The sequence below is a fragment of the Aquarana catesbeiana genome, linkage group LG11 (genome assembly GCF_042186555.1).
Source record: "Aquarana catesbeiana isolate 2022-GZ linkage group LG11, ASM4218655v1, whole genome shotgun sequence".
Taxonomy (NCBI): domain Eukaryota; kingdom Metazoa; phylum Chordata; class Amphibia; order Anura; family Ranidae; genus Aquarana; species Aquarana catesbeiana.
Window position 1 is genome coordinate 1824892 of NC_133334.1, and position 19519 is coordinate 1844410.

A 19519-nucleotide genomic window follows, 5' to 3' on the forward strand; every position below is an offset into this window, starting at 1 on the left:
AAAAAACACAAAGACTTCTACACACCCTAAAGAGTTAAACTACAAAAATGATTTATTGCTTAAAAAAGCGATGTACAAAAGATACACAAAACTCCAAATCCCACACTCCGCTTGAGTGCTTCCGTCAGTATACCACTTCCTTGTAGTCTGGATACAGATATCAGATATTCCAACCGCTCCCAAGCATAAAACAAGACGAGACTTGCTTAGTTGCTAACATGGACTATATTTTATTATCACAAATGGACACAACAGATAAAATAACTCAGAGCCTCTCCCCCCCCCCCCCCTTGGAAAAGAGGGCGGGTTAAACTGTCCAAAGACAATGGACACACAGGTCAGGTGTGTTCAAACTTCTCCTCAGTAAACAGTCTCATCAGCAGGAGGCTGCTGGAGGAATCCCCCCTCCCCCCACAGAGATACACATCCCAAATGATCACAGCAAAGAGTCCACAACAGAATGAGACAACATACAATATATACACATATACACGACTGAGTCCGACTAGTACAGTTCAGACTGGATTTCTAATCCACCTCACAAAGAGTATTGTTACCTTGAAAATCCAGGGCCCATAATCAAAAGGCAAGAGGCTTGCATTCAGTCCTCTCCAACAGCCTCTGTCCCGGCTAGGTCTGTCACATTTCTCCCCTTTCGGCAGGAGACTAACACAGGAGGAGACCCCAGATGGGTTGACTCCGAAGTTAGTCCATAGTTCCAGTCCTCTACTGCCTGTACCCACACAGTACCCCAAACAAATTGTTCCAAACAAAGTATTACTCACCCAGCCAACCTCTGCCTCTCTCAGAGAACATATCTGCCGCTGGGGAGAGGCCTGGACTGGCTCTTCTCCCTGGAATCCTTTCTGCCGCTGGAGAGAAGACAGAGGGACTGGGCTCACTCCATCCTGCTGTTGGGGATCTGGGCGGACTTCTCAGCATCCCTGGGGTATACAGGTGGGGACTGAAGCCCCATCCACCGACACCAGATCAAGCTGCAGTTGTGAGGTGATGACTGCATTCTCTGCTTGGATCCTGATCTGCAGCTCGCGATAGACTGCCACCTTCTCCCTCTGGGCCTTCAGAATTGCTGCAGGTGTGGGGCAGAGGTCTTGGACCCTCTGTCCGGTTGCCAGCACTTCTGCTGGGGGTTTGCTAGGTGGTTCCTCCTCTACAGAAACGTCTATTAAATCCCCAGTCTCTGGAATTGGTAAAAGTGTGGGACAGAGGTCTTGGACCCTCTGTTCAGTTACCAGATCTTCAGCTGGAGAAGTTTGTTTTAACTCCATAAATGCTGCTGGCAGAAAATCACATGTCCCTGTCAGTGTTGTGGGAGAAAGGCCAACTACCTCTTCTCTCAAGAAGGCCGAAGCCACTGTTGGTGCTGGGCAGAACACAGTGAACTTTGGCCCTGAGAGCAGCTCTTCTGCTGGAGGCTCATCAGGTTGTTCTTCCTCAGCAGAAAAGTCTATCAAATCCCATGTCTCTGCAACTGATGTCGGGAAATAGGGGTTCACCATCTCCTGTCCATGGAACCCAGAAGATGTTATCATTTCTGGACAGAGGTTAGCAGAGCTCTGCCCTGTTGTCAGCACTTCAGGTTTGGGGACGGCAATCTCCGGATTTTCCACTGCTGATTCTCTGGCATTCTGCTGAACGTGTTCTAGCAGTTTCCTGTATGCCCTTTCCAGATGCTGTTCTTTCCTTAGCAAATAGTCCAGATCAGGTTTGAGCTCTGAGACCCCTGCAAGACCGAGCATAGCCTCTCTATATTCTCGCAGGTCCTCAAGGTCAGGTTCCCCTTCATCGCCAAACACAAACTATCTGTAAGGCTCTCCCACAGCAATCCAGGGCCACCAAAGTCATATCCCTCTGGAGAGCATTTTGTTGCCTCCCCTAAATATCCCTCCTCTGCGTGCCATTGCAGAGCCCGATAACGATTGTCCAGCTCTATCTCCTGCTGGACCAGCCAGTCCAACTCAGTCACCCATTGCTCCTGGGGCCTCTCTCCCAGGAATGCCATCCGCAATGCCCGTTGGTCACTGGCCCGTTGCTCTTGGGTTGGAAAGCACTTGCCCTCTTTTATAACAGCGAGCTGGAGGGCTCCAATCCAGAGCTCCACCCAAATTCACTGCCTAAGCTCCAGGTATTCATCCTCAGACACAGTCATGGTGTATGCTGAAAGGATGATCCGAGCTAGCCCAGGAACTCTGTTGCCAGGTCCATATCTCCACTGGGGTGGCCAAAGTCTGCTATCCTGATCTTGGATCCAGGTGGAGGTTTGGATGTCCCAGACTGCAGGAAGCGTCCCACTGCTTGCCACCAATGTCACGGAACGTCCCACACTCCACTTGAGTGCTTCCGTCAGTATACCACTTCCTTGTAGTCTGGATACAGATATCAGATATTCCAACCGCTCCCAAGCATAAAACAAGACGAGACTTGCTTAGTTGCTAACATGGACTATTTTATTATCACACATGGACACAACAGATAAAATAACTCAGAGACTCTTTCCCCCCCACCCTTGGAAAACAGGGCGGGTTAAACTGTCCAATGACAATGGACACACAGGTCAGGTGTGTTCAAACTTCTCCTCAGTAATCAGTCTTATCAGCAGGGGGGCTGCTGGAGGAATCCTCCCTCCCTCTACAGGGACACAAATCCGAAATGATCACAGCAAAGAGTCCACAACAGAATGAGACAACATACAATATATACATATATACACGACGGAGTCCGACTAGTACAGTCCAGACTGGATTTCTCATTCACCTCACAAAGAGTATTGTTCCATTGAAAATCCAGGGCCCACAATCAAAAGGCAAGAGCCTTGCATTCAGTCCTCTCCAACAGCCTCTGTCTTGGCTAGGTCTGTCACAATAACAAATAGGAACTGCCTGTGTGATGAGGGGGTTCCTAAGTGGTCATATCCTCCCCAAACATATTCCTCTAAAACCAGACACACTGTGTAGGGAAAAGGTACCCCTCGTAGGACCGAAGGGTAGAAGGTGCAATCCCCACAGTCAGCAGACCCCCCTCCCCAATACAAAGCACCCCCCAAATACCTAAATAATGGCTCTAAGCCAACTGTAACGGGACCCCTGCAGCTCATTCCTAGAACGGTGCAGTGTATGTCTGTGTGAACACAAAAGTACCACATTGTCCCATACCTCCCAACATTTTGGGATGGGAATGAGGGACACCTACTAACAAATGTATGTAGGCATAGGACACGCCCCCTGCCACACCCCATTAAAGGAGAAATAAGCAAAAAAAAGGTTAATCAAATCGAGAAGGCTTTTTTTTTACCACTACTATTCCTTTATATTGGCTTTTAAAATGTACAAATGCAGAAATTTAGAAATTGGATAAAAGGTTTAGCTCTGGAAAACATTTTTTCAAAGATAAAAAGTGCATTTTATATACAATCATTTATATATATCAGACCAACATGAGGGACAAATGAGGGGGAAAGGGGGACATTGCTCCAAATCAGGGACAGTCCCTCGAAATCAGGGACAGTTGGGAGCTATGGATACTATCCCGTAGTGGAAAGATGCATTGAATGTAGGCCCATACTCTATAATGCCCACAAGGATCTCCTGGTGTTCTGACAAAGGTTCCGGGTGTATAGGAATGAAATATGTAAACATCTAAATGCTGGGACATGCACCCCCGTTCCCTATTTGACTCAGCCACCTATTTTCAGGGACATTGAACTGGAGTATCTGATGCACTGGCCATCTGACCAGAGAATTCCACCCAACCACCTCTAAGGACTTAGGAGAATTACTATCTTTGACAAATACACTGAAATGCAATACTGATCGTTATAATCTGATTAGTATTTAGGGGGGTGCTTTGTATTGGGGAGGGGGGTCTCCTGACTGTGGGGATTGCACCTTCTACCCCTCGGTCCTACGAGGGGTATCTTTCCCCTACACAGTGTGTCTGGTTTTAGAGGAACATGTTTGGGGAGGATATGACCATTTAGGAACCCCCTCATCACACAGGGAGTTCCTATTTGGTATATAGGGGGATTTGGAGTTTTGTATATCTTTTGTACATTGCTTTTTTAAGCAATAAATCCTTTTGGTAGGGTGTGTAGAAGTCTTTGTGTTTTTTTATTTTTAGTCTGTTGTTCCTGCGGGGCTAGCTGTACTTGCTAGATTTTGCAAATTTATACTTACCTAGGTGGATGCAGCATCGGTCCCCCGGTGCCTCCACACTGAGAACCGAGCGATCAAACACCGCCAATCACTCGGTACTCAGAGCTCTCTGAGCAGAAGGCTGATTGTCAGTCAGTAGCTGTCTGCTCCGCCCCCTCTCTCGCTGGAGCGCTGGGCTGTGGAGAGGGCGGAGCGGGTGGCTCGCTGAGAGACTGAGCCAGGTAGGTGGGCGGATCCCAACCTCATTGTCATCTTGCCCAAGCCTGGACCGGCTGATGTGACATCAGTGGGCTTCAATGAACTGCACAACTGTGATTCACAGGAGAAGTACAGCAAAACGAGCTTTTCCCGTACTTCTCCTTTGGACATTCGAGTGTTTACTGCCTCCGCACCACACTGCACCTCCCCACAGGCACACACATCCTGAACTAGACAGACTTTCAGAAGATACTAAATGGTGGATATGGGGTGTCACCTAACACAAAACATTTTTAGAGACTGCGCTTTCTTACCCTTTATGGAACTACAGTCTAGATACGATCTTCCTCCCTACATGCACTTTTATTACTTCCAATGTAAAGATGTACAGAGACCTTTTTGGGACCGCCTCCTTCTCCTATCCCCATATTTAATTGTATGCAAATGCGGCTACAACTAAAGGCTTTATCTCTCGCTGTTATGCGGCTCTCATTTGGAGGACTATCTTTACAAAGCTATGGGAAATTGGGAGAGTGCAATCTTGAAGAGGATCGATGGGAGAGTGCAATCAATTTCCCAGAACATCTCGTAAGGATTTTCCCAGTTATGTATTATACTGCCTGTCCATCATACCCCTCCTAAGTTGAATAAAATGGGCTTTTGAAGACTCCCCTCTTTAGTAAATGCCGTAGAGATCATGGAGATCTCATACATATAACATGGTGCTGCTCTAAGCTCCACAGATATCAGGCCAAGATCATGGACATCATTAATGTGCTTTTTCAAACCAATGGATTGTTGGATCCCAAACACTGTCTATTAGGTATCCTGGAGGGACATAGTACTTAACTGCTTCAGCCCTGGAAGATTTTACCCCCTTCCTGACCAGAGCACTTTTTGCGATTCGGCACTGTGTCGCTTTGACTGACAATTGCGCGGTCGTGCAACGTGCCTCCCAAACAGAATTGACGTCCTTTTTTCCCACAAATAGAACTTTCTTTTGGTGGTATTTGATCACCTCTCTGTTTTTTTTTTTTTTTGCGCTATAAACAAAATAAGAGCGACAATTTTGAAAAAAACGCATTATTTTTTACATTTTGCTATAATAAATATCCCCAAAAAATATATAAAAAAACATTTTTCCCTCAGTTTAGGCCGATATGTATTCTTCTACATATTTTTGGTAAAAAAAAAAAAATCGCAATAAGCGTTTATTGATTGGTTTGCACAAAAGTTATAGCATTTACAAAATAGGGGATAGTTTTATGGCATTTTTATTAATAATTGTTTTTTTACTAGTAATGGCGGTGATTTTTATCGTGACTGCGACATTATGGCGGACACATCGGACACTTTTGGCGCTATTTTGGGACCATTCACATTTATACAGCAATCAGCGCGATTAAAAATGAATTGATTACTGTGTAAATGTGACTGGCAATGAAGGGATTAACTAGGAGGGGGCGCTGCAGGAGTTAAGTGTGTCCTAGGGAGTGATTCTAACTGTGGGGGGGGGGGGGGGCTGTGTGTGACATGAGACTGATCAGTGTCCTGTCACTAGGCAGAACAGGGAGATGCTTGTTTACATCAGCATTTCCCCATTCTTCCTCTCTGTGAGACAATCGCGGGGATCTGGCCACGAACATCGAGTCCGCGGGACCCACGATCACACTCACAGAGCTCGCATCGGGCACGCCTACTATATGCAAGCCCCGCAAAATCACATAGTATAACGTGATTTTGCGCAGCGGAGCCAACCTGCCGCAGTAAAACTGCGGCGGCTGGTGCGTAAGCGGTTAAAAGAGGAACTGCAGCCTGCATACATATTGTGTAATAAAAACATCTTTGCCATTCTGAAGCTTCCATCCAACCACTTTGCATATTATTTTATATATACTGGGATTCTGTACTTGCCAAATATCTCTCCCACTGAGTCTGGCTGCAGCCATTTTTACTGTGGGCAGCTGAAGCTGCTGCCTGTTCACTTTCTGGATTTACACAGAGGCACACCTCCAGCTCTGCAGCTCTCATTGGCCCTCTTATGACTCACCTCCCCTTCAAGAGAGTGAGAGAGAGAGCGCTGTACATGATGTCATAAGCCTAGACTAATGACCAGACAAGAGACAGGAAGTGGGCTGTATAAGGGATTTACTGGCAGAATAAAAATGTTTTACTATCCAAAGTTATAATAACAACAACAAGGGGCGAAGATTTAATAGATGGAAAGATGAGAAAATGACTGAAGTTCCGCTTTAAGTAGCTATTTCTAGAGCCCTGGTCCAAGCTAGGAAAATGACATTACAACATTGGAAGTCTGAGCAACCACCAACCCACCAGGAATGGATCCATCACATGGGGGGTCACTCTGCTTTGAACATGTTATTTCCCAACACAGAGGGTACCCCGATAAATGTAAAACAAATTGGGGGAGTTGGCTGGTCTGTCACCAATAGATGTTGTATGATGTGCTCAGTACTATCTGTTATCTGCCATTGGCAGTTACTGTTTATTATTTTCAGGCATATGGGTCATATTGGACTTTTTTTTGTGATTCTCTTTTGTTATTTTCTTGTAACCGGAGATGACTTCGTATCTCAAATAATCGCTTTTTACTGGGATGATTCTCTTATCACCCAATGATGTTACCTTACTCTGCAAGCTTTAACCTTTACGGAACTTTACCTGATTAAAATATATAAATTGTGTTTTATACATAGTTTTTATGGTGTGGGGAAATTATAGTCCATATTTTTGGATCTGTTGTTATTGTTCGGATGGGATCACCTACTAAGGATGGGATCACCTACTAAGAATTCTAAAACATTGAAAAGACAATTTGGTTTTGTGCTCCTATTCAACTGCATCACTTGTACACACATTATATATATATTGTAGTAGGGTGGTACCCTGCCAGGCTCCAGGTCTGCCGCACAGCCAGTACACTAATTGGTCAGTTGTGTTCTGGACTTTAAGTAATGACCAGACCAAAGTTCTGGGCTCCACCAGATAGGAGTCAGGGTGGCTTCCCCTTGACGAGAGTTGGGAGCCCGGGCAGCACGAGGCTGAGTGTCCGGTCTGTGGGAGACAGACCAAGGCCTGAAGCACAAGGCCTGAGAAGGAGAGCTGTGGTTATTAGCCAAGTGGGCTGAATGTTGTTTATTTCTGTAGCAGAACTGGAATGCGGAATACCCCTGTGAGGGAATCTACTGTATTTGTTGAACTTTCTTTTGAATAAAAATGGGCAAAACCAACCCTTAAATGAAGGAAAAGTGAGTAGAGGTGTCCTTAAAGCTCTACAGTTGGAGTGAACCCCTTACAATATACACAATCATACATACATACATATCACCCTACATTTGCAGGCATTGTATATACTTGGTGGGGGGTACAGCGTGGCGCGGCAGAAGTAAATACATAGACTCTGGTTATAGAGAACAGAACTTGTATTGATGCAGAATCCAGCAATTCACAACAAACCCGGCAGGAAAGCACTGGCCCGGGAACACTCACGGCAATATCAGTAATGTGTAGAAGAGCAGGTCTCATATGTGACAACAGTGTCTGTCTTCTGTCTTGAGAAGCAGAATGCAGCCTGGCTGGTTGAGCCCAAATGCAGAGATCTCCAAGTAGGATAGTGTGAACCTTTTCTTTTCCTTACTCATCTGTTACCTCTGCCTGCCACAAATAACTACCCCTGTCAGACGGATGACCTGTCCATACACTACCCACATGCAAAATGAATGCCAAGCATGGAACCCAGGGCCCTAAATAGGCTCTGCCTGACCCAAGATGGCTGCCAGAGTCACATGGGGCGGCAGCATCCAATCAAATAGTTTCCAGTGATCCTGGAAACCACAGAGGAACCACGTTTCTCTTGACTTCCTCTCCCTCTGCAAAGCTGCTGCGGTTGGGTGCCACCTGCAGTGGAGAAAGTAGACTGCACCTGCCTAAAATATATATTTACGCTAATGGTGAAAGAAAAGTGAAACAGAAAACAAGATCAGCTGCCACACACAAAGTGCTAATCACTTGAAAAAATTTAAAAATATGTAAATATGGCACTCACAAAATATAATATAAATGTATAAACAAGTGCATGTATGTAAAATATAAAATATGGTGAATGAAAGTCCAAATGAAGTGACCAAAAATGTTTCAGTCCACGGTGAAGGAAAACAAAGAATGCTCCAAAGCTATTCAGGTGTGCATCAACACCCCCTCATGTGTCCCCACTCACCAGATCACGATGACCCCAGTACATCCAAAACTCTGCAGCAAGGATCCTGATGAGAGTGCGGAAACATAAGCACATTACCCCCATTCTCCACTCACTCCATTGGCTTCCTGTCTCTGCAAGGATTGAGTATAAGATACCGAAGTATCCATGGATATGCCCCTCCCTATCTTAAAGAACTTCTCAAACCATTAAACTCAACACTTTACCTCCGATCCACTCACTTAAACCTTCTCCATATACCGAGAACTAGACTCAGGACAATGGGAGACAGGGCCTTCTGTGCAGCTGCCCCGCCGCCTATGGAATGCACTACTTGACACCTTGAGGGCTCCTTAATCTACTGATTGTTTTAAAAAGGGTCTTAAGGCATTTCTTTTTAGCAAAGCCTTTTGTCTCTTTTAGATGTTTGTTTCATTGTATAAATTGTTTAATTTTCTTTTTGTTTGAACTTGTAGCACTTTGAGATCAGATGAAAAGCGCACTATAAATAAAATGTATTATTATTATTATTATTACCCCCAGCTTTGCAGTCTGGGGGTCGCTTCAGGCTTAGTTATAGTAAAGATGTCCAGGAGGGGTGATTTGAACGTCAGATCATCAAATGAGAGATTCTTTGTGAAGGTTCTCAGCAGAATAACCAGGCACCCAAAAAGATATAAAGAATGGAGCTAATAGTGAAAGTACCATTTAAATGCGTTCTTAGCACTTCCGGTCCTGTGGAACGCACGCCGGGAGCAGCGCTTGATACATCCACAACTCCAATTTTTATGCCTGTTTTCTTCTGAAATTTTGTAAGTACCCATTTCCTTGTGCAATAAATCTTTTTAAATGGTACTTTCACTATTCGTTCCATTCTTTATATCTTTTTGGGTGCCTGTTTATTCTGCTGAGAACCTTCACAAAGAATCTCTCATTTGATAATCTGACATTCAAATCACCACTCCTGGACATCTTTGGATACTATTACTAAGCCTGAAGCGACCCCCAGACTGCAAAATTGGGGGTCATCGTGATCTGGTGAGTGGGGACACATGAGGGGGTGTTGATGCACACCTGAATAGCTTTGGAGCATTTTTTGTTTTCCTTCACCGTGGATTGAAACATTTTTGGTCACTTCATTTGGACTTTGTCTTATTCACCATATTTTATATACATACACTTGTTTGTACATTTATATTATATTTTGCAAGCGCCATATTTACATATTTTTACAGCTGACAGAAATAGATTTTCTCCACGCCTTCGACCAGTGGAAAACAAGACTGCAGCAACGTATTAGTGCAAATGAGGAATATATTGAAGGGGACAAGCTTTACATTTGTAATACACATAAATAAAGGTGAGTTATTTAATCAATCAGTCTCATTATTTAATAGACACACCTCGTATATATATTATATATAATATACATATATATATACACACACACACACACACACACAAGATCCCAACAGCCATTTGCAAAAGTAAAACAGTCTTTATTGTTACCAAGGCAAACAAAACAGATCAAACTCTAGTACGAGAACCAAACTGTTGGCTCACCGCCTGTAAAACTGTCTTGCATACACACGGTCACACAAAGTTGTTGGAAAATCTGATCGTTCTGAACGCGGTGACATAAAACATGTACGTCGGGACTATAAACAGGGCAGTGGCTAATTCCGACAACAAGGTCCTATCACACATTTTCCATCTGAAAATCCGACCGTGTGTACGGGGCATTACATTTCCTGTTGCATTCTTTATAAAGTCTAAATGCTGATGATGATCCCTCAACCTTGTATTTTTTGATTTTTGTTTTCTTTTTTGCTTTTATATGCATTTTTACATTGGAGTTAAGCCATCCAGGATTTTTGTTCGCTCTTTTAAATTTATTACCCAATGGGATGCATTGGCTAATGCCCTTATTTAATATGCTCTTAAAGCAAACCCATCTCTCCTCCGTATTCTTTGTTGCTAATATTTTATCCCAATTTATACCTTTTAGCAAGGTTTGTAGTTTAGGGAAGTTGGCTCTTTTGAAATTCAGTGTCTTTGTATTCCCTTTATATTTCCTATTTGTGTGATTTATACTGAAACTAATTGACCTGTGATCGCTGTTACCTAAATTGCCCCGTATTTCCACGTCTGTGATCAGGTCTGTATTGTTGGTAATCAGTAGATCTAGTAATGTTTTATTTCTAGTTGGTGCGTCTACCATCTGACCCATAAAATTGTCCTGCAAGACATTAAGGAACTGGCGAGCCTTAAATGAATGCGCGGTTCCCTCCGCCCAGTCTATGTCTGGATAATTAAAATCCCCCATTATGATAACACTTCCCATCCTTGCTGCTAATCCAATTTGTGATAGGAGATCCGTCTCCACTTCCTCCCTCAGGTTAGGGGGCCTATAGCATACTCCCAGTATTATTTTCCCCTTAGCTTCATCCCTTTGGAGCTCTACCCATAAAGATTCCACCTCCTCCCTAGCTCCCTCAGTGATGTCATCTCTCACATTCACTTGTACATTATTCTTGATATATAGGCATACCCCTCCCCCTTTTTTACCCTCTCTATCCTTGTGGTATAGGGTATACCCTTGAATGTTTGCCAGCCAATCATGAGAGCTGTTGAACCAGGTCTCTGAAATTCCCACAAAATCCAAATCCTCCTTGTACAACAGTATCTCTAGTTCACCCATCTTGTCCGCCAGGCTCCTGGCATTGGTGAACATGCCACATAGTTTAGACCAGTCGCATATTGTCCTCGTATTGGGTGTTCTGAGATTGCAAATAGGACTACAGCTATGACTAAACACTATTGAGAGAGTGAAACGTGTCAGTTAATCTATCCTGTACCCTGCTGCTGTTTGAACCTTTGTTATTTTATACAAAAAAGGTGTTTATATTGGAGTGCGGCCGTCCAGTTTTTCCTTCCTCATGACTTACCTTGGGTTTATGTGCTTAGTCGACCTACCACTAATGTTCCCAAATACTACCCTCTGGAATATGTTCTGCGCTGATTAGCTCTACCTCTGGACCCTCCCCCCCGTCGCCTAGTTTAAAAGCCCCTCTAATTTTTTGGCCATCTTCACTCCCAGCTGATCTGCACCCTCCTCATTTAGGTGCAGTCCGTCCCTTCTATAGTACCGGTTACCGACTGAGAAGTCGGCCCAGTCCTCCAGGAACCCAAACCCCTCCTTACTACACCAGCTCTTCAGCCACTTGTTTACTTCCCTAATCTCCCTCTGCCTTTCTGTTTCCAGTAATCCATGTCCTTAGTCTGCTTTTCTTCAGCAAACTGTTTGTGGACTTTCTTGTACATCATCTTTAGAAGAGGCTTCCTTCTGGGATGACAGCCATGCAGACCAATTTGATGCAGTGTGCGGCGTATGGTCTGATCACTGACAGGTTGACCCCCCACCCCTACAACCTCTGCAGCAATGCTGGCAGCACTCGTACATCTATTTCCCAAAGACAACCTCTGGATATGACGCTGAGCACGTGACCTCAACTTCTTTGGTGGACCATGGTGAGGCCTGTTCTGAGTGGAACCTGTCCTGTTATACCGCTGTATGGTCTTGGCCACTGTGCTGCAATTCAGTTTCAGGGTTTTGGCAATCTTCTTATAGCCTAGGCAATCTTTATGTAGAGCAACAATTCTTTTTTTCAGATCCTCAGAGAGTTCTTTGCCATGAAGTGCCATGTTGTACTTCCAGTGACCAGTATGAGAGAGTGAGAGTGATAACACCAAATTTAACACACCTGCTCCCCATTCACACCCGAGATTTACACTGTTATACAAGCTGTACACTCACTACTTTACATTGTAGCAAAGTGTAATTTCTTCAGTGTTGTCACATGAAAAGATAGAAGAAAAGATTTATACAAATGTCACTGAGGGGTGTACTTACTTTTGTCAGATACTGTGTGTGTATACACACACACACAATATATATATCAACTTTATAATATATATATGTTGATATGTATATCATAAATGATGCCAGAATTGGGTCCTGAAAGGCAGATATGTTTCCATGTTATTTGGGTTGTGTTCCCATTAAGGGGAATGATTTAAATGCAGTTTTGGAGTAATCAAGGGTTAACCAACCTGCACAGGAGACTTCAAAGAGAAGAATCGGTCTATATACACACACAGTATATATCTCCTTTATCACTAGGCACTGTTTATATAAAGATCTCATGTTCATCTTTTCAAATATGTTTAAAAAAGTCCTCAATGTCCATGGGGTGTACTTATTTTTTCACTGACAGTATGACCTATGGCCCCCTAGTGAGGTCACAAGTTTCCATGAAATATAACTGTCCATTCCTTACCTTTCTTTAAAAATCTGAAGTAGAGGAAACCCAATAAACCCAGAAATAACACGATCAGAAGTGTCAGGACCACAGCGGTGATAACGGCTCCGGAGGTATCTTCTCTCTCTGTAATGATAAAGGACATATAATGATCTGGATGTAGAATACATATGAGGCACTTTGGTTTGTTTTTAAAGCAACACAGACAGTTCCTTTTACACAGCGGAGAACCTGGAGCCTCATATAGAGGAGGAGCTCTGTGTTTTATGGTGAAAGGATAAGAGACCCCCAATAATAAGTACAGAAGACCACACAGCAACAAAACCTGTACAGTATGTCCGGGGGGGAGGTGTGGGTTATCTCCAGTATTAGGAGTGCGGTACTATGGCCGTGTCCTCCTCCGGTGGATCTCCATGGAAGGTTGTACTGCCAGGATCTCACCTGCTGAGCTGTGATGGATGGGATGTGGTATCTCTGTAGATGGTCAGCAGTGCGGTATAAAGGAGTTGGAATGGAAATTGTCTAATAACAGAGATGTTGAAGTTGGTGTAATACAAAGTCTGTATTTACTCCACTTCTTTTTCTCCCTGGAATAGTCACCATCCATGGATGATATTTGTCATGAATCTTCAGAGACTGACATCCTTTTTACAGAGTGGAGTGTTGGGATCTACATCCCAGTATCAGCTATAAGGGGTTGTAAAATAATATATATTTTAAAATAACAAACATCTCTATACTTACCTTCTATGTGCAATAGAATTGCACAGAGCGGCCCTAAATCTCCTCTTCTCAGGTCCCCTGCTGGTCCTCCTGGCTCCTCCTCTCTGTCCAGTGCCCCTATGGGATGCCACCTCCATTGACACAGACAGCGGGGCTCGGCCCTGCCCCTTTGTGATTGGCTTTGATTGACAGCAGTGATAGCCAATGGCTCCCGGTGCCCCAGCAAAGCCAGAGAGACCCGGAAGTGAGGGGAGAGAAGAGCTGAAGACATGCACAGCGCTGGATCCAATGAGGGCTCAGGGCAAGTATGGGGGGGGGATTCTGATGCCTAAAAATTTTTTACCTTAAAGCTTTTACCTTTTTTTTTAAAAGTCAGCAGCTACAAATACTGCAGGTGCTGACTTTTAAAATATTCTCACCTGTCCAGGGCACCCGCAAGGTCCTCATCCGAAGCCGACCCGTCCCCTCGACTCCTGGGTGGAGGCACCGCCATCTTCAGTAAGGGAATCAGGAAATGAAACCTTGCGGATTCACAGCCTGGTTCCCTACTGCGCATGCGTGAGTCGCGCTGAGCATCCTGACTGGTCCCTGCTGTCTTCTGGGACCTGTGTGTCTCCCAGAAGACAGCGGGGGGGGACAGAGGAGGGGCCAGACATAGCGTAGATCACTGCAGATTCTGTGGCGATCTATTGTCGGAAGTGGGAGCAAATACCTGTATTAGACAAGTATCTGTCCCCCCTCCTGAAAGGTGCCAAATGTGACACCAGAGGGGGGGGAGGAACGCGATATGCGGAAGTTCAATTTTTGGGTGGAACTCTGCTTTAATGCAAGTTTATTCATGAGGCTATATCAGATATAGGACTATGGATTATGTTACATAATAAATCGCCACTCCAATCACTAAGGAGCTTGTGGTAAATAGTTGGACAAGACAAACTGTTAAATACACTATATGACCAAAATGTATGTGAACCTGAAAATGAATAAAATGAGGTGTCTCCAGTGAGGGGTGCTGATACTCCTCCATCATACAAAGACGTTGCAGATAATTGTGCTCTTCCAACCTTGTGGTAACAGATTAGTTTAGTGAAGACCCTTTTCTGTTCCATGACTGTACCCCCCCTAAAAGGGAGCTCCATAAAGGCAAGGTGTGACCAGTTTGGTGTGGAGGAACTCCGGTGTCCTGTACAGAGTCCTGACCTCATCCCTACTGATCACCATTGGAATAAAATGTGTTGTGAACCAGGTCTTCTCACCCAACATCAAACCTGACTTGACCAATACAAATGACCAAACTCCAAAATATTTTGGAAGCCTTCCCAGAAGAGATGCCAGCTCCATAAAGACATGGTGGGGGAGATTTACTAAAACTGGAGCACTCATAATCTGGTGCAGCTGTACATGGTTGCCAATCAGCTTCTAACTTTAGGTTCTTCAATTAAGCTTTGACAATCAGGGCCAGTTCACACTGGTCTGACATGCGCTCCGACTTCAAGAGCACAAGTCACATGATATGTCAAAATCAATGGTTCCCTATAAGAGCCGTTTTAACTGCTCCAACTTTGAAAATTCTTCCTATACTACTTTGGTCCGACTTGGACATGATTTCAGCCCATTGATTTGAATCGAAGTCGGGATCATCTTAACTTATCTGACTCGTGACATGCGACTTGTGCTCTGAGGATCTTGAGAGGGAACCCCACGCCAAAATAAATATACGGTGTGAACCTGTTAACACACGAGTACTACACTCTACAAACTCAATCTCCAAAACTAAAGGAGCCTCCATACTCATCTCAAAACATGCTGACTTCAAACTAACTGACTCACTAATCGACCATGACGGAAGATACAATTTTATCAAAGGCACATTCGCCTCCAAACCTAGCAAATATATATTGCCTGAATGAACACCAAGTAACATTCTTTAGAAAAATCTGTGACCCCCTTTCCACCTTCCAAGACGGTATAGTAATTTTAGGTGGAGACTTTAACGTTCCACTAAACCCAACACTGGACTCATCTACAGGAACATCCACGCTTCCATATCGGGCACTACGACAGATTAAACTTCAACTACAAACCCTGACTCTCCATGACACATGGCGTACCATGTTCCCGACCAACAAAGACTATACCTTTTTCTCTTCTCCACACCAGAAGTACTCTAGAATTATTCCTCTCTCAGACAGATCTCTCTGTCCTATTGCAAGCCACAATAGAACCAATGTTCTTATCCGACCATCACCTTATCACAATGACTCTTACTTTCCCGGAATTTAAAAACACTTCCAAAACCTCGAGGTTGTACTCATCCCTCCTAAAAGACCCAGAAATACAAAGACAAATAAATACCCGACTCCAGCTATATTTTCAAGAAAACTCTACTCCAGATATTACACCCATCACACTTTGGGAAGCACAAAAATGTGTCATTAGGGGGAAACTTATAGCACAAGCAACATTTGCAAAAAAAAACACACCAAGAACAGATCACATCACTTATCAAAACGATCAACAAGCTTGAAGAAGCGCACAAAAAGTCTACCTCACAGAACACACTACAGGACCTTTTATACGCCCGCTCTTCTCTGATGAACGAATTAGGGAAACGTACCAGACGACGATACATTCTTAGACAGAAAGTGTTCTATGAGCACGGCAACAAAAGTGGAAGACTGCTAGCCTGCACAATTCAAGCAGCTAAAACCACATCGATCATTCACCAGATCAGAGAAAAACATGGGACACTTCTCTCTAAGAATGAAGACATAACCAAATATTTCAAAAATTTCTACTCCAAACTTTACAACCTTCCTCGGCCCTCTGTAGAATCACCTGACATGACTGACCGAACTTCCCAAATAAAAGACTTGTTAACTGAGCACTGCCCCAAACCTATCACCGCGCAACAAGCGGAAGCTCTAGAACTTCCACTCACTACTGAGGAACTTCATCTAGCAATCAAACAAACGAAAGTAGGTAAACGCCCAGGCCCAGATGGACTTCCCCTAATTACTAGAAAAGCTTTTCGGATGCTCTCTCACACCAGATGGTGGCAGCATTTAATTCCCTATCGAATCCACTCACCCCCCCAGGTAATATGCTAGAAGCCCATGTGGCTGTCATACCCAAAGAGGGAAAAGACCCCTTGGAGGTCTCTAATTACAGACCTATATCATTGCTAAATGTAGATATCAAACTCTACGCGAAAATGTTAGCAAATAGGCTACTACCCCTTATCCCTGGCCTCATCTCAGCTGACCAAGTAGGCTTCGTCCCTGGTAGAGAGGCCAGGGACAACACTATAGGCACTCTAAACATCCAACACTAGCTCACCATGTCAAAAACCAAGGGATTTCTCCTATCACTAGAAGCTGAGAAGGAGTTCGACAGGGTGGCCTGGGACTACATGCGAGAGGTATTAAAAGGCATTGGCCTGCCACTACGCATGTTTACACACATTAATGCTTTATACACTAACCCCTCAGCAAGGTTTAAAGCAAATGGCCTCCTTTCGAACGCCTTCCCTATCAGCAACGGCACTCGCCAGGGATGCCCACTATCCCCCCTGATATTTCTCCTGACATTAGAACCCCTCCTTAATAAAATTTGTGCAAATCCAGACATTCAAGGAATCTCTATCAACAACAAAGAACTTAAAGTAGCCGTGTTCACGGATGATATCTTACTGTCCCTGCAAGCACCTACAACATCTCTACTCAACCTGCTAAAAGACAACACACACTTTGGTACCCTATCAAATTTCAAAATTAATTATTCCAAGTGCCAAGCCCTAAACATCTCTTTACCCCCAAAAGACGCACTACACTGCCAAGACTCCTTCCCTTTCCAATGGAAAAAAGAAGCTATCACTTACCTCGGCTTTCAAATTACTAGACGAATGATAAACCTGTATGACTACAATTTCTTACGTACTCTTTCAAAGATCCAAACAGACCTGAAAACCTGGGCCAATCTCAATGTTTCGTGGTTTGGTCGTTCGGCTTTAATAAAAATGATCGTTCTCCCCCGTCTACTTTATCTTATGCAGACGATCCCTATTCACTTGCCCCCCCTCCTTTTTCTCAATATATAAAAAAGCCTGTACAGCCTTCATCTGGCATAACAACACCCCACGCATTAAATACTCACGATTGACAGGTACCAAGACCAAAGGGGGAATAGCCTTACCGGACCTCCACAAATACTAACTAGCTTGCCACTTGACTAGAGTAACTGACTGGAAGACTCACAAACTGGGGAAGATTTGGGTTATGTTGGAGGACTCCTCCTTATGCAACCCCCTACACATTCTCCCCTGGATTTCACCAAAACATTGGCCACATACTATCAAAACACACCCGCTCATATATCCCTCACTGTTGGCTTTTCGCAAAGCAATTTCCTCCCACCACATATCCTCACAACCAGGACCATTGACCTCCCTGAGGGGAAATCCCGACTTCATCCCGGGAATGTCAAATACATTTCTATTACAAGAATGGCCACATGATGAAGTCCTGACACACCACTCCTTTTATAAAGGTCAGTTCCATTTCCCCTTCTGGTCCTACAGACAGTTGAGACATTTCTTTACCCCCAAAGACCCCACTGATACATGGACGAGGCAACTCACACCATTTGAAGCTCTCTACTCCCTTACCACACCACAAAGACACTTAATAGGTAAAAAATAGAAAAACTGCGCTTAGGATAAGCCTACACGGGAGAAAAAAAGAAGAAAGAGGTTGCTGCCTCCCCTAAACAGAGCACTCTCAAAAGGGTGCCCTGATACGTAATATAAAAAGAAAATATGGGGTGATTGGCGCTACCTAGAAAACCCCAGATGCTGCTGCATAATAGGGAAAAATCCAAAAGGGATATTATTATATGAAAATTATTAAACAGCTTAGTTGTGCCCATAGAATCTAGACGGGGCTAGGGGATATATAGTGGATACTTCCTGGCAGTATGAGCCATACACAATAGGGAGGATAGGGAAAATATGTCACATGAGCCTATGTACCCAACCTATGGCTCCAAATAGTAAAATGATGTGCAGTGAAGGACAAACCTGGTATGGCGAATAAAAGCTATGTAAGGAGATAAACCAATATACATGCAATAAAAACACCAATACACATACAACAATAGAACTATTACTTCTATATAAGAATATGATATCAGCCAGGTAGGACCTTGCAACCAGTGTTCAGTAATCGGTACAGTGGCCCCTAGACAATGGGGCTGTCAGCTGGAAACCGAAAAGTCTGTAGTATCCAAATAACTATGGTGTGTGATAGTCCCACATACACAGTAATGTCTGCATAAGATCTAAACAGCATCAAAGGTGACTTTAGTACTTAAAGGTGTTTCCAGGTGACTTCTGTGCTCCCCCTTCAGAATTCCTACTCACCAAATCCAGGCACCCCTACAGGGGTAATGGGCATGTAGTGCTTATTATGGAGGTCACTGCTCCCTGATATCTGCGGTGGATGTCCCAGATGTATCCTTATTGGTTGATGGATTCTGATGTGTCCATAGGTAAAATCCCTCATATGCCAAAAAAGGAAGAAAGAGCTCCCATGGTGTAGTAAAATCAAAAACAGTCCGTTTATTCAATTAAAAAACATAAAATGAACAGCAAGCAAAAAACATTCAAAAAGACCGTGTGTTCCTGTGAACGGTACCACACGTAGATAAAGTGCATGTATTGCCAGTTCCAACGAGTAAAAACAACAAGCATGTACCGAGATGGGGGGATAACAGCAGCTATTGCGCTCCAGCTGCGTTCCACCCTCTCGTAAACACAGAAGTGACGTAGTGTGCGTGGCTCCGTCGTACGTGTTTCGTCATAGACGCCCTCAGTGACGGTGCCACACTGT

General features: G+C 44.0%; 1 protein-coding gene across 1 annotated transcript in view; it reads right to left on the reverse strand.

Annotated features, from left to right (window-relative positions):
- Positions 1 to 19519, reverse strand: part of LOC141111800 (hemicentin-1-like) — a 247029-nt gene that overhangs the window by 156510 nt on the left and 71000 nt on the right. The window contains exon 4 of the mRNA XM_073603935.1: positions 12927 to 13034. Within this exon, the coding sequence (XP_073460036.1) occupies positions 12927 to 13034 (108 nt within the window). The remainder of the gene's footprint in view (positions 1 to 12926; positions 13035 to 19519) is intronic.